The sequence below is a fragment of the Eleutherodactylus coqui genome, chromosome 10, assembly GCF_035609145.1.
Source record: "Eleutherodactylus coqui strain aEleCoq1 chromosome 10, aEleCoq1.hap1, whole genome shotgun sequence".
Taxonomy (NCBI): Eukaryota; Metazoa; Chordata; class Amphibia; order Anura; family Eleutherodactylidae; genus Eleutherodactylus; species Eleutherodactylus coqui.
The window spans coordinates 117,260,441-117,274,972 of NC_089846.1; the positions used below are offsets into that span (position 1 = coordinate 117,260,441).

The window sequence follows — 14,532 nt, forward strand, 5'->3', positions numbered from 1 at the left end:
TAGCACATGATGGGCACGTCACTATATTCTTCCAATGTGCTGACCTCTCCTCTGCACAGCAGAAGGCAACTATTGGCAGACATGGGTAAACATAGTGACTTTGACTTTGACCAGGAAGATTGTTGGTGCCGGGAAGTTTGGTGCCAGTATTTCTGAAGGTCGCACTTGTTTGTTCTCAAACCACGATAACAAAAGTCTACTAAGACTTGTTGAACCGTGAACAGACTACTGATGTAAGATCACACCGTGACAGGCCATCTGTGATTGAGCCTAGAGTTAAGCCTCGAATGGAACGTCTTGTATCTCAGCAACGACCTGTCACAGTGGACCAACTGACCCAACAGGTACAGCAGACAAACTTCCACGATAACTGTGCGGCATACCTTGTCAGCTGGGGTTCAATAGCCAAAGTCTGACAAGGGTGCCCCTGAGGGCCCCATGTCGTCACCAATAGCGTCTTTCATGGGCCCAAGAAAGGAGTAAATGGACCTTCAACACATGGCAGAAAGTGATAAGTTCCATTTCCTGCTGAACCATACAGATGTCTGTTCTGCATCTGGCTTAAACCGCATGAAGCCATATCCCATGGGTGCACTGTTTGAGTTCCACCAGGCTGATGGTGGCTGTGTCAGACCATATCAGGAAAACACTCTCCAGACCAGGGGTCCCCCACTCCAGTCCTCAGGGACCACCAACAGGTCATGTTTTCAGGATATCCTATAGTAAGAACACCTGTGGCAATGTCTGAGGCACCGACGATAATTACATCACCGGTGCAATACTGAGGAAATCCTAAAAACATGACCTGTTGGCGGTCCCTGAGGACTGTAGTTGGGGAACACTGCTCCAGACCATAAGACCTCTGGTTATCATACTGCAATCCTTGAATGGAAAACGCTAGAGAAGAGTTAACTGACATCATATATTGATCTGCATGCATATTTCAGCAAGTTTTTCCTGACCACAATGCCATCTCTCAACAAAACGCTCCGTGTCGTTGAGCTTGAATCACTAGGGAGTGGTTGGTGAAACGCGTCAATGAATTCTCCACACAGCCTTGGCTCTCAAACTCACCGGGCTGTAACTTCCATTGAACGTGCTTTGAGTAAAGGCTGGACAAATATTTTTCTGGTATCTCCTCCCTCTTGTCTGCAAAATGTGTACCAACTGCAGCAGGTAGGGGTCAAGTTGAGCATGGAGGATGCTCACCACTTTATGTAATCTGTTTCCCCATCTAAAATCAAAGATTGGTTCACTTTTTTGTGCACTCTGTCTAAATGGAAACGCCTATGGAATAACAAAGATAATCGCTCAAAAAATGTCACTCAAGCGACTTTTGAGCGATCTGCTTGCACTGCCAGCTGAGGATGCAGAAGACAAGCGGGATGTCCCCGCTGGTCTTCTGCATCCATCTGTTCTCCGCACCGACCGCCCAACTATTATACAGCTGAGCGCTCAGAGCTGAGGATGCAGAAGACAAGCTGACTGTTCCCGCTTGTCTTCTGCATCCAGATGCTCCCCCATTCAAAGCGTCTGCTGTGCGCTCCGAGCGGAGGATGCAGAAGACAAGCGGGGTGTCCCCGCTTGTCTTCTGCATACAGCTGTTCTCCACTCCTAGCGCCCGGTTCTTTATACAGCCGAGTGCTCAGAGTTTAGACTGCAGAAGACAAGCGGGGTGTCCCCGCTTGTTTTCTGCATCCATATGGTTTCTGCACAGAGCGCCCGGCTATTATACAGCTGAGCGCTCCGTGCTGGGTATGGAGAACAGAGCTGGACCACTCTGTTCTTCATACCCAGCCTGTTATCAGGGACGGGATACAGCTGAAACAATAGTATCGGCTGTATCGCACTGTGAATCCCTGATAAGGCTCATCGTTGTCTTTCAGCGCACTGAAAGACGACTATGAATGACAGGGTAACGAAAACTACACTATGCCAGTACAGTTACACACAATGATTATTGCTCAAAAGATGGCTTTTGAGCGAGTTTTGACCGATAATCGTGTCTAAATGGGCCTTAAGGCAGGTGTGTGTAAAATATGTTAATGCCACGAAAGCCTTACTTGGAAATGTGCTCTAAAAATGGAGCACATTTTACAAGTGAGTCTTCCATGGTCTAAACACTCACGTTAATTTGGGATTGGTGCTCAATTTCTCCAGTATGGTGCCCTGATCACCTCAGCCCCTGACTTTACATATTTTCACTAAAAGTTCAATCCACATAAAGCAGGGGTCTCCAACCTTTTGCTCTTCCCTTTAGCTGAATGTAGGTCCAAATTATCACTGAAATATTTATCAGAAAGTGTTTTGCAATTTCACCAGTCCCGGTTTCTTTAGTATGTTTACCAAATTAACACCGGTTGGCAGTCGGGATATGCCTGCAGTAATGTCAATTGCTAACACATCTAAAATACTCAATGTCAGTGGTCCAAGCAGTGGCTCAGGATGTGTAGCTCACCAGAAGTACCTGATTAGAAGCTGCACAGAAGATTATCATTATCAATTGTGTTGGTTGTATATCATGTTTGGGAGTTCTAGATGTTTTTTGATCAAATGGAACTTTGCATGTGTAGTGTAAAGAAGTTGATGTGTGTAAGCTTCTGGATATTTCTGAATGGTCTGTTACGGCTAAAAAAAAATATATGGCCGTTTAAGGAAAGCGGAGTGTACCTTGTGAATGACGTCCTATGACCCATGCTACGGCGATGGCCTACTGAGGGATGGCAGAATGTACCCTGCGACTGAAGTCCAGGTGGCCCGTCCAGTAGGGCTGCCCACACCAAGACTTCAGCACGTCATATGATGGAGGAATTAAATGACAGTCCACACAGTTATGGATCCATCAAAGAATTCCCACCCAATCGATGTCAGGTTTCTTTATTTATAGCCCCCTTACATTGGGGTGTCACAACATCATTGGACAATTAACTATGCAAGTTTATTGGTTAGTTTTCAAGCCAACATTTTTCATATTTCAATTTAACCCTTGATGTTCATTGGTTACATCTCACTATTCCAAGAAATATCATAGTTCTTTGGACAGTTCTCAATCCGACCTTTGGTTACTTCTTAGACATTACATGGCATTCATTGGATACATTCTGATTCTTCATTTGCATACCTTCAAGAAACTATTAAGTCACAGTGAATAACCTCTTGACGGAGTGCCAAGAGGCCAAGTAGAAACTTCTTATCTCCTCTCAGCATATGTGTCCCTGTAGAGAAGTACATAGCTAAGAACATGGTCACGCAGTTTATCTAATACATTTCATGATTATCCTGTGGCGTAGGTATTCAAACATCACTTGTATATACACACATGTGTATATAATATATATATATCTCTAGTCCATGAGTACTTTATGTTATTACATTACAGGCATCAAAGCTGCCTATTAACCTTCTTAATAGTCTTATCTGATCTTGACATGTCTCTCGGTATATACAGAAATTAGACCAGTTTTCTGGTATATTCGACGGTCTGCTACTGCATAGTTTAAAATATATATATATATATATATATATATATATATATATATATATATATTATATACACACACACTCTTTTTCTGTTACGAATGTAGTCTTGTGGGGTTTTCTGTGTTTTTTTTTGGTTTTTTGTGTACGGTCAATGTGTTTCATGTGAGTGAATGTGTTTTGCATAGCTGAAGCACGGAGTGAGTTACAGTCTGGGTTATGTCTGGGAAAGTTTGTCATGTGACCTTGTTTTATATTTATGTGGCTGCACGCGTGAGGTCTTTGCTTGGCTCAAGGTCTTTGGGACTGACTTGAGGAGTTGGCCTACACACAGACACCTTTCAGTCTGTGTGGGGTGAACATGGAAGAGGCTGAGAGGATAGTGAATGTGTGGTTTGGACCTTCTCAAGAATCTGCAACAAGCATGAATTCCCACTGTGCATTGCTGGGTGTGTTCTACAATTCCGTGAGTGTGTACCGGTAGAGAGTCAGTGAGTGTTTGGGATACTGTCTGGGAACAGAAATCCACAGATAACTTGGCCTGTGTAATTCACGCTCCCCTCCCATGTTTACTCCTTGTCACATCACATGTTCTCCTGCACTGAATACCCTGCTAGTGGATGTAAATTGCGGACTGTGTTGGACTGTATTACAAGTTATAGTCCAGTAAACGGCTTACCGACTGTTCACGGTTCTGCCTTTAAACTGTAACCCTGCGTGTAGACTTTTATTCTAACAAGAAGTCGCCACGGAGGATGGAAGGGTGGCATCACCCGTGACAAAACAACCAAGGTAAAACACTGTTAACCTACCCCTGGAATAGCCTGCTCTCAGCCCCTTTGGACATGTCCCTGGTTTACCCTCCTGGTGGGAAACTGTAGTGCCACTGTGGCAAGGCCCAAACTCATCCCTGCCGTCTCCTATGCTGGGGCCTGCTCCTCAGACGCTGCACATGCAGGATCAAGGAGAGGTGAAATATTCCTGACAGGGTTCCACCCTCTTTCCCTTTGCCAAGATTCTATCCTCCTTAAAAGGAACTGGTCACCGGGTTCATGTTTGCTGAACCATGGACCGCATGACACTGGGACAGATCTGCACACTGATAAATGTAAGGTTATGTACATGGGCAGGGAGATGCATGTCAGCATTACATATCCAATAGTATTCATATTTAGTAACAGACATGGAAAAGGGATTTTAGTTAATTGTAAGCTCAAGGGCTCCCGAACACTGACGAGAGTTATTTACTTTTAGGAAAGATAGCTGGGGGTGAGGGCTAATAACTGATTGTGGGAGAGATCTCTGTATTGTCCTGTATTTGTACCATGGACTATGACTGCAATAAGGGAGCTCCCTCTGTCTAGAAGAAAGGAGGTTTCTACACCAACATAGAAGGGGGTTCTTTACTCTAAGAGCAGTGAGATTATGGCACTGTCTGTCTGAGGATGTGGTGATGTTGAACTCAATAGAGTTCAACAGGGGTCTGGATGCCTTTCTTGAGCGTTACAATATTGCATGTTATATCACTGATTACTCAAAGGGTCAGTGATCTGTGGATTATTCTGATGGTCAGAAAGGAATTTTTTTATTAAGTGACTAATATTGGCTTCTACCTCCCATGGGGTTTTATTTTTTTTTTGTGTCCCCTCCCCCCACACACACCTTCCTTCCTTCCTTCCTTCCTTTACCTTCCTCTGGATTAACATTGGGAAAGTTGTGGGGGGAGATAATGGGCTGAACTAGATGGACGAATGTTGTGGGTTTTTGTTTTTTTTTCTTGTTACTGAATGAGAGGAAGTGAATGAAGTGTTTTTCTTGTAAACAGCAAAGCTTTTCTAGAGGGAAAAGAGAAGCAAGTCGCTGCAGGAAAACTACCTGTACAGTTATCAGCTTTCCTTCTGTGACCTCAGCAAATGATCCCTCTAGTGATTTGCATCTCCTCTATTCACACAGGGGCCACTTGTTGTTCAAGACTTGCTCAACTAGTTTCTTGCTTCCTGCAAAACTTCTCCCATTAAGATATTGGCATTTCATCAGATTTCAGATAAAGCCTGTAATTTTTATGTGATGTAGTAATCCTCAGGATTCAATAGATTCTGATAAAGGGACATAACCCCCCTGTATTGCATAACATGCTATTGGCAAACACTAAAACAGGACAGGACATAGCAGAATTATCATTTGCACCGTAATAGCCGAGCTAAGACTGCTCTGTAGGCTCAAAGGGAACCTGTCATGTCGCTGTTGGGCAACGTGGAAAAAGCCAGGTGCCTACTTTTTTTTTTTTGTTTTTTTTTTTAAATTGCAAGCTCCCACGATCTAGGGTGCACCCCCCCCCCCCCCCCCTTGTATAAGGGTGGTTGAGCATGGGACTCTGAGAAGAGTCAGATTTTCTGCCGCGCACCGGGTCGCGGGAGCGGTTACATAAGAAATGCATCACCCTGCTTTCTGTCACATCCCCTAACGCCATAACTTCGTTTATGGTGCTGTGGTTCCCTTTTTATATGGTGCCAAATGACAAATCAAGCCATGGCACGTCTATAAGACTCAGTACATGAGATTTATGTGTTTTTAAGCCGTTAAGCCCTGGAGAATGAATGAATAAGGACAAGTAATTGCACACTGGCACACATGACAAATAATACCTTACCCATGAGACTTGACAGCCACGAAGATTCTGACACAAGTATAACCAAGCTAATCCATCCTTCCTGTTGCTAATGTGAATGTTTGTTTTTATATCTGTGTATTAAAGAGCAAATCTTCTAGGATTGGATGATGCAGGCTATGGTAAAAGGAAAAATACATTCCAAATGCATAACATCGACACTGTCCAATCAGTGCATGGAAAAGGCTCATCTAGAAAAGGAATAATTACACCCAGTTCCAAATGTATTAATCGAACTTTGTTAGTTATTCCTCCTTGAAGTCTAAGAGAATGCATTCGGGAACTGGTTTGTGGATATCCCAAGTACAGCTTTCTCATTAATAAAAACGGAAATGCTGCAGATTTTCTGTGTTGCAATTGTGCTTCAAAAACTGCTCGTAAAACCACACTGTTGGTCACCAGGGCTGAGACCTGCACCCGTCCAATTTCTAGTAGATGCTATGTTTTCGTCATAGAGACCTTGTGTGAATTCAAATCAACCACATTGTGCACACAGACACACACTTGTTACTATTCAAGCCTATTGGAATACAGACACTGATGTAGATGCTGATTTTAATCCATCCTAGGTCTCCTTGGGAAAACGGAAACTAAAAAAGTGGAGGGTAATGAAGGGGGTAGTCGGTCATCTGAAGCTGTAGGCCCAAAACCAGAGGCTGAGCGCTTCTAATATGAGCGTTACATGGTATCTGTTTAATAATGCACGTTTGCTATAGTACAGTTGGCTTTACTAACCTTACTGTACTAAATGTAGCTATGAAAAGCTAAAACGCATTATGATGCAGAGTCGCTGTTAAATCAATCATTCTCTAACCTAGTTTTCTCCATTGCCCCCCAGGTGCTCGGGCCGGATAGCGATAGCTGCGCTGTTTGTATCGAAGCATATAAAGCCAATGATGTTGTGCGCATCTTAACATGCAAGTAAGTAGAAAGGAGGGATTGTTGTGCAAATGTATACATACATACATACATACATACATACATACATACATACATACATACATACATACATACATACATACATACATACATTGTTCTCTAGTGATATACCAATTTTGGTGGATGGGTACCACCTGGCGTATTCCAGGCAGAAGATGGGTCCAAAACAATCTCTTCTGGCCATCCATTTTTACGCACCGGAAAATTGCCCATCTGAACGGATGCATTGGAATCAATGCATCAGTTGGTTGGAATTTACAGCCAGCATTTTGCCATGATAAACGCTCGTGTGAATAAAGCCTAAAGGTGTTGTGAATTACTGATGGTCTAGCCCAGTGTTTCCCAACTCCAGTCCTCACGGACCCCCAACAGGTCAGGTTTTCAGGATCTCCTATAGTAAGAACACCTATGGCAATGTCTGAGGCACCAACAATTACATAACCTCTGCAACACTGAGGAAATCCAGAAAACATGACCTGTTGGGGGTCCATGAGCACTAGAGTTGGGGAACACTGATCATAAATAGTAATTATTAGGTATTTTTCACCTGCACCTCCCACGATCAGCTGTTCGTCAGGTCTGTATTCTAGGCCAGGGGTCCCCAACTTCAGTTCTCAGGGACCACCAACAGGTCATGTTTTCAGGATATCCTTTGGTATGAACACCTGCAGCAAAGCCTCAGACACTGACAATAATTACATCACCTGTACAACACTGAGGAAATCCTGAAAACATGACCTGTTGGGGAACACTGTTCTAGGGGACGGAGCTGACTTGCGCAGGAAACAGATGGCTCCTTTCCTACTGCAGTGGCCACGCTTGGGATGTTCACTTTAATTGGAACGTAACATGTATTACCAAAACTGGCCACTGCAGTAATTATGGTGGACTTATTAGGGTGGGTATGATTGTTTTTCTTAAAGCTAAATAAAACATGAAATGCCGTGTGTGTGTGTGTGTGTGTGTGTGTGTGTGTGTGTGTGTGTGTGTGTGGCATGAATTGTATACAAAACCCCTCACCTCTTGGCTGCCACTGCGACGGCTCTGGACCTCAGTTCTGTCTATCTACTTCGGCTGCAGTGGTCAAGTGCCTTACTATGTGACCACTGCAGCCAATCGGCGGCCCCAACACAGGATGTCATCACTCTGGGGCTTTTATATTAGCCCATGTGAACTGTTTAAGGAATGTTACCGGGCCAGAAGACCTGGTGTGACCTCGCAAGTATATTGCTAAAATAGTTTTACGCAGGGGCCCAAAACTGTTTAAATAGATTGTCCAACTTAATCTGTTTATAAAGCGGTGTGCATCCCCCTCCCCCCTGTAATACAAAGACACTGACCTCTTTGAAACTTTGGAGTAAATAAACTTCATGTTCCACCTTGATTTAAGTTTTGGTGCGCAGAGCACAGCAGCTGACACAATAGAAGGACTTTTTGGAGTAAATGCATTTCACATCAATTTAACTTTTTGGACCAATAAAATACTTATTTTCAACTTTTTATAGGGCCATAGAATCTAATAATAATCTATATATGCACCATGTTTTCTATTCATTGCAGTATAGGCCTGTGTGAATGACATGGATTGAATATATAGTGTTCATCTTGTTTTTGCTTAACCTTCTGAAAAAAATGTACCTAAAGTGAACTTTTTTTTTTTTTCCTTTTTAGCCATTTCTTCCACAAGGTTTGCATCGATCCCTGGCTTTTGGAACACCGAACATGTCCAATGTGCAAATGTGATATTCTGAAGTCATTAGGAATTGTAGTAAGTTACGAATTCTCACAAACTAACCACATGGCATATAAATGTTAGGTGGCTCTCACAATTGTGTATTTTGGATTCTTGCATCAATTTGTATAAGCAAAACCCAGGAGAGTCGTCTAAACCAAGAAAATGGCTAGCTTAGGCTAGGCTATGTTCATGTGGCGGGTTTGCCGAAGGTTTTTCTGCAGCTGAAAAATCCACACCAAAATTTGCATCATTTGGTGCAGATTTCACTTTTCCAGCTCAATTGAAGGAGTGAAATCTGATGCGGCTCTCCATCAAAATCCACATCCCAATCCGCACCAAACAAGTAGATTGTGATGTGGCTTTCAGTGCAGATTTTTCTGATGTGACAAATCTGCAGCAAATTTGCCCCCTATACATATACCCATGTACTACCGCCCAAGATTGTTGCAAAATGGTGACCAAAATATGCACATGTGAAAGTGGCCTTAGTCTTGTATAAAGCAAATGGCTGTAACCACGCATTGTCACATTTCCGATGTCGGAAGGGGGCCAGCACTTGTTTCTAACCGTATACGGGGTAGCGCTCCGATGTCAGAGGCTGTTGTGCATATGTATGTTACAGCATACAGGACAGCACTCCATAACATAAATATGCAGAACAGCCTCTTGCATCGGAGCTCTGTCCTGCATAATCTTTGAAACGTGTCATCTCTCTCCGATATTGGAGCTATGCAGGGAAGTCTTGATGTTGGACGAGGGCCGAAACGGCTAATGTTGCTCCAAGTAAAAGCCAACGTAAAATGCCACTAGCCGTTCTGTGTCTCAGCCTTGGCTTTACCCCTAAAGGTATAATTCACCGTGACAAAAGAATCTAAATTTATTTGAATACTTTCACAGGTTAGATTCTAAAATAGAACTTTTTTTATTTATAAAAATTAAAATACTGAAGACTAGAGGACAGACAACACAAAAAAGAGATAAACCTAGGTGTTAGTTCCTGCAAACGAACCCCTCAAAGGACTTTACAATTAAAAGGTCTTGGTGGGAATCGTCATGTGACTAGAAGGACCCGATGATGTATAAAGGTCCTTTCTAGAATACAGACTGATGTGTATTAATCGCCAGTTCTTAGACTTTGCCAATGATTGGGGGTACTTTAATATGCAGTATCTATAGTCAGGAATAACTCGACCGGGTTAATGCCCAAATAACGCTAATATAATGAGTACATAGGCAAGAGCGATAGTAAATGATTAGAGATGAGCGAGTATACTCCCTAAGGCACATTACTCGAGCGAGTAGTGACTTAGCCGAGTATCTCCGAGCTTGTCTCTAAAGATTCGGGGACCGGCGCGGGTGACAGGTGAGGTACGGGGTGGAGAGAGATCTCCCCTCCGTTCCTGCCCGCTCTCCCCGGCCGCTCCCCGCCCCCCGAATCTTTAGAGACGAGTGGGGAGATACTCGGCTAAGGCACTACTCGCTCGAGTAATGTGCCTTAGTGAGTATACTCGCTCATCTCTACAAGTGATCAATGGTTCGTGATTCAGATTGATGTAGATGGCTCATCCTTGTTTAATGGGTGTAGAAAATTTTCTACATTTTCATGTGAGCTTTGCACAAAACTCATGTGGTAAAATTGCCCATTTTTAAATGCACCATAATGTCCCATTTAGACAAGCGGATCGCTGAAGTTCTCGCTCGGCGCTTCATTCCACGTGAAGTGCTAAGCGGTGAACGTTACTCAGCGAGAACGTCAGTGATTATTTTCATGCTGGTTGAAGGTGAGCAACAAACAAATGCATGATGGCCGTACCTTCAGACACAACTATTATCACGCAAGTTTCTTTTAACAAACATTGCGCGATAATCGTAAATGGCCCTTAACTTTAGAGACTGTATCGGGCTGTGGGATTTTTACATCTTGCTTCTGGGAGCAGTATTTCTCTACCTAGTGCTACAGCACTTAAGGAAAACTGCATTGGGATTCATTGTAATAAACTTCTTTCAACTCTTCACTTGAAGGCTGATGAGGAAGAGGAGGAGCCCGATACCTCCGTGGCAATATCCTCTGTATCCAGTGAGATTTCACGGACTACACTGCATGTTGAGGAAGAGACCCACAGTGACAGTGCTTCTTCTGGTTATGCCTCTGTTCGGGGCCTTGAAGAGCCTACAGAAGAACTAGAAAACACCGCATGTGAGTATCTTTGCTTTAATATAAATCTTCATCTATTCAAAAAAGCACAGTATCCTTATGTAAAGGGGGGAAAGTGCAGTTTTAGCTTTATATTGCAGCATTTTGTCATTTTTGTCTAGTTAGTTTTTCCTGCCCACCTCACTATATAATATATAAAAAAAAAAATTAAACTTCTTTGTAAAGGGGTCCTAATGGCCCCTACATGCTACTACCTCCAATGCCACCCCCACAATTCTAGCAGAGGTTGCATGTGGGCTGCATGACTCGCTGTGAGTTCTTCACTCCGAATTCTCCTTGCCATGCTTTCTTTTAATGGCCAGTCATAGTAACCATCCCAGTCTTTCTTCTTCTTTCCTTTAAGTACTAGTATTTCGTTAAAGGGGCTGTCCCAGCTATGAAAGACCACTTCACCAGATCCCCCATGGTGTAAAATAGCTGATACTGCACTTTATCTGCTCCCCCGCTCTTCCTCCTGCCGTTGCTGGTCTCTGCTGTTTGTTTACAGGTTGCTGATGACCTAAACCTGCTGCTGCTGCAGCCAATGGCAGCACTCAGTGATTATCACTGAGCACTGTCATTGGCTACAGCAGCTTGTTTGTAGACAGGGCGGGTTAAGTGCAGCCTCTAAAGCTGACAGCAGGAAGACCAGAGCCAGCAGGGAGTGAAGAGGGGTGACTATCAGCTGCGTCATTTTTTACACCACTGGGGACCTGGTGAGATGGGCCTTTATAACTTGGACAACACACTTTTAAGCTTTTTGTTCTGTTGCAGATTTTTTTTAAGTCTTAATTACAAGAGGTTAACTATCTGGCTTTATCAATCTGAAATTGAAATAATGGAGTGAAGTTTTGCTAGTATACTTTAAACAGATTAATCAATATATTAACTCCTGTTTTCAAAAGGCAGGGAAGTCAAAAATATGAAGTTCCTTAGGCCCCCCTGTCCATGGCCGTGATTTCGCCTGTGGTGAAATGGTTTCATTCTCATTTGTGATGTTTTCACTTCTGTGATGCTGCATGAAAAAAAATATCGCAGCATGCCCATTCTTTTAGCGTTTTATTTCTTTTTTTTTTTTTTTCTTTTCCAATGGGGCTGTCAGCAGCAGCTGGTCCTCTTGAAAGTAATGGGAGAAGATCAGAATCCCCTGCCTGAAGCAGGGGGTTCCTTCAGCCCCACAGGGATGTGTGTCTTTCACATTCAGGGGCTTAACCCTGTTCTCAATGGGGCTGATGGGCCCCATTGAAAACCTAGAGAGAACATCACGATCTGCTGTGACATCAGCTGCAGGGGATTCCCTTATCCCCATGGGGAGTCGTATCATCACTGAACACTGACAGTGGCAGGGTGCCAGTGATGAGTGGACTCCCTGCAGGGATGAAGGAATCCCCTGCCACAGCAGTGGCAGGAGATCACACAATGTTTTCCCATTGCTTTTAATGGGGCTGGTGCTGCCGCTCCATTGAAAGCAATGGGATGAAGGGAACCCCCACAGTGACTCAAGGCTGTTTTTCACATAAAAACTCCTCGCATCCAGGCGCTTAGGTTTGCAAGGGCCTTGAATCATGGCCCAATATCACTTTTACTAGTGTGCAGGAGCCCTTACAGAGAGACCTTGTTTGGCTTTCATTGGTCAAACAGACTGTTTGTTTCCAGCTGGATGACATTTTCAGTGATCCAGATAGAAACCCAGGGCGGGATCTGAAATAGAACATGAACATTTAGACCAATGTTAGCTTTGTTGCTGACCAGATGTCACAATGTTCTCCAAATACATACAAAACCATGTCTCTGACAAACCTATTGTGTTGTGTAACTTTTTAAGTGCATTTTAGAACCTCGTAACTCTATCCCCAATCTTCTCTTCTAGATGAGAACGTAGAGCTTGTAAACCATGATGCCTCACCCACAGAAGTTGACGTTCTTCCTCACATGGATAATCCAACATTTCAAAGTGAAGAGATCTCTCGCATTAACAACGTGAAGTCTTGAGCGACCCACTAAATGGACAATACAGATATGGGCTCTCCAAGTCCGGCTTCCTGCATGGTCTTAATACCAATTTTTAAACAAAGGGAAACGCAAATTCTAGAATTCGTAGCTGTATCGTACAGTCTCGTGTACTGGTCTTAAGTACTCTTTAGGTTGGTTTAAGCAGGAGTTAAAACGAATAAACCCTTGACTGTACATACTATACTAGAACACAAATGTAATTTTATACGACAAATTGTATATTAAATTATCCAGTTTTCATGTCCTGCACTAGATGCCCCACTAACCCTGGAATTCCATAGCTGCTGTATCATTTCTGACGTCACATTAATGAAGTTTTTAGGTTTTCACAGGAATTAGTATGCAGTGTTTCAACCAATAGAAAATGACCTATTCCTCTTCTCTCACACTGAATGCCTTCTATGGCCAGCTTTGGTTGTCAGCAACTCTCAGGGTGCTTTAAGATATGCAGAATATTCCACTACATGTTGCTGAATATTCCCTTCATGTAAAAAAAAAAAAAAAAAAAAATCCACACTAATGTCTAATGCAGTTTTTGATGTGGATTTGCAAAAGGCTAAATTCTAATTTCTACGGTGGTACACTCCACTACGTGTGAAAGCACGGCCTCTTCCAATTAAGGCTTGGTAAAGCACATTAAGAGTTGGAGTGCACCTATCTTAAGAAACCAAATTATTCTTTTATTATACAGGATCAGATTTTTTTTTTCTAAATTTGTTTTTTAATTTTTTTTAAGAAGATTTAAAAGAAAGCAAAATGGAAGTCAATTTTTGCCAGCTTAACAAATACTAAAAACTGCTTCTTAAGCAAAAATTAACAGGAATGCTGCTTTTATTTAAAATAGTGAAAGTCAACTCTTTTTTAGAAGTTCAATGAATACAGGCTTAGGGTGGATTCAGACGACCGTATATCGGCTTGGTTTTCACGCCTTGTCTGCAGGGGGGTTGGAAGAGCCAGAAGCAGGAACTGAGCTCCCGCCCCTTGCCACTATTTGCAATAGGAGGGGGTGAGACAGGGGCGGAGCTAAGTCCCAGTGCTTAGCTCCACCCCTGCCCGAACGCTCCCATTGCAAATGGTGGCGAGGGGCGGGAGCTCAGTTCCTGCTCCTAGCTCTTCCATCCCCCCCCCCCCCCCTTCCAACCCCCTGCAGATAAGACGCTGTATATCAGCTCGGCATGAAAACAGACGATATATGGTCGTCTGAATCCCCCCTTAAGTAGGAATATTGGCAACATGCAGGCTTTATTTTACCCAAACACATCTTTATTCATTACCACTTAGAACAATTTTAAGTCTGTACTATTTCAAGGCAAATATATATGTAAGGAAACTCCGTCAAGGATTACCATAGGTTATAGCAGAGGAGTATGTGGAAAGAAGCTTTCACACGGAATGGCATTGTTCCGCAACATAAAGCAGAATTTGCTGCCGTGGAAATTCTCACCAAAATTTGCATGTTTAAATGTAGATATTGATGCAAAATTGTAATTTTCAATTCTGTACAGC

General features: G+C 43.1%; 1 protein-coding gene across 1 annotated transcript in view; it reads left to right on the plus strand.

The window, feature by feature from the left end:
* Positions 1 to 14,074, plus strand: part of RNF128 (ring finger protein 128) — a 37,385-nt gene extending 23,311 nt beyond the window's left edge. Inside the window, exons 4-7 of the mRNA XM_066581772.1 lie at positions 6,984 to 7,066; positions 8,756 to 8,852; positions 10,842 to 11,016; positions 12,884 to 14,074. Of these exons, the coding sequence (XP_066437869.1) occupies positions 6,984 to 7,066; positions 8,756 to 8,852; positions 10,842 to 11,016; positions 12,884 to 13,005 (477 nt within the window). The 3' untranslated portion in view covers positions 13,006 to 14,074. The remainder of the gene's footprint in view (positions 1 to 6,983; positions 7,067 to 8,755; positions 8,853 to 10,841; positions 11,017 to 12,883) is intronic.
* Positions 14,075 to 14,532: the final 458 nt, after the last annotated feature.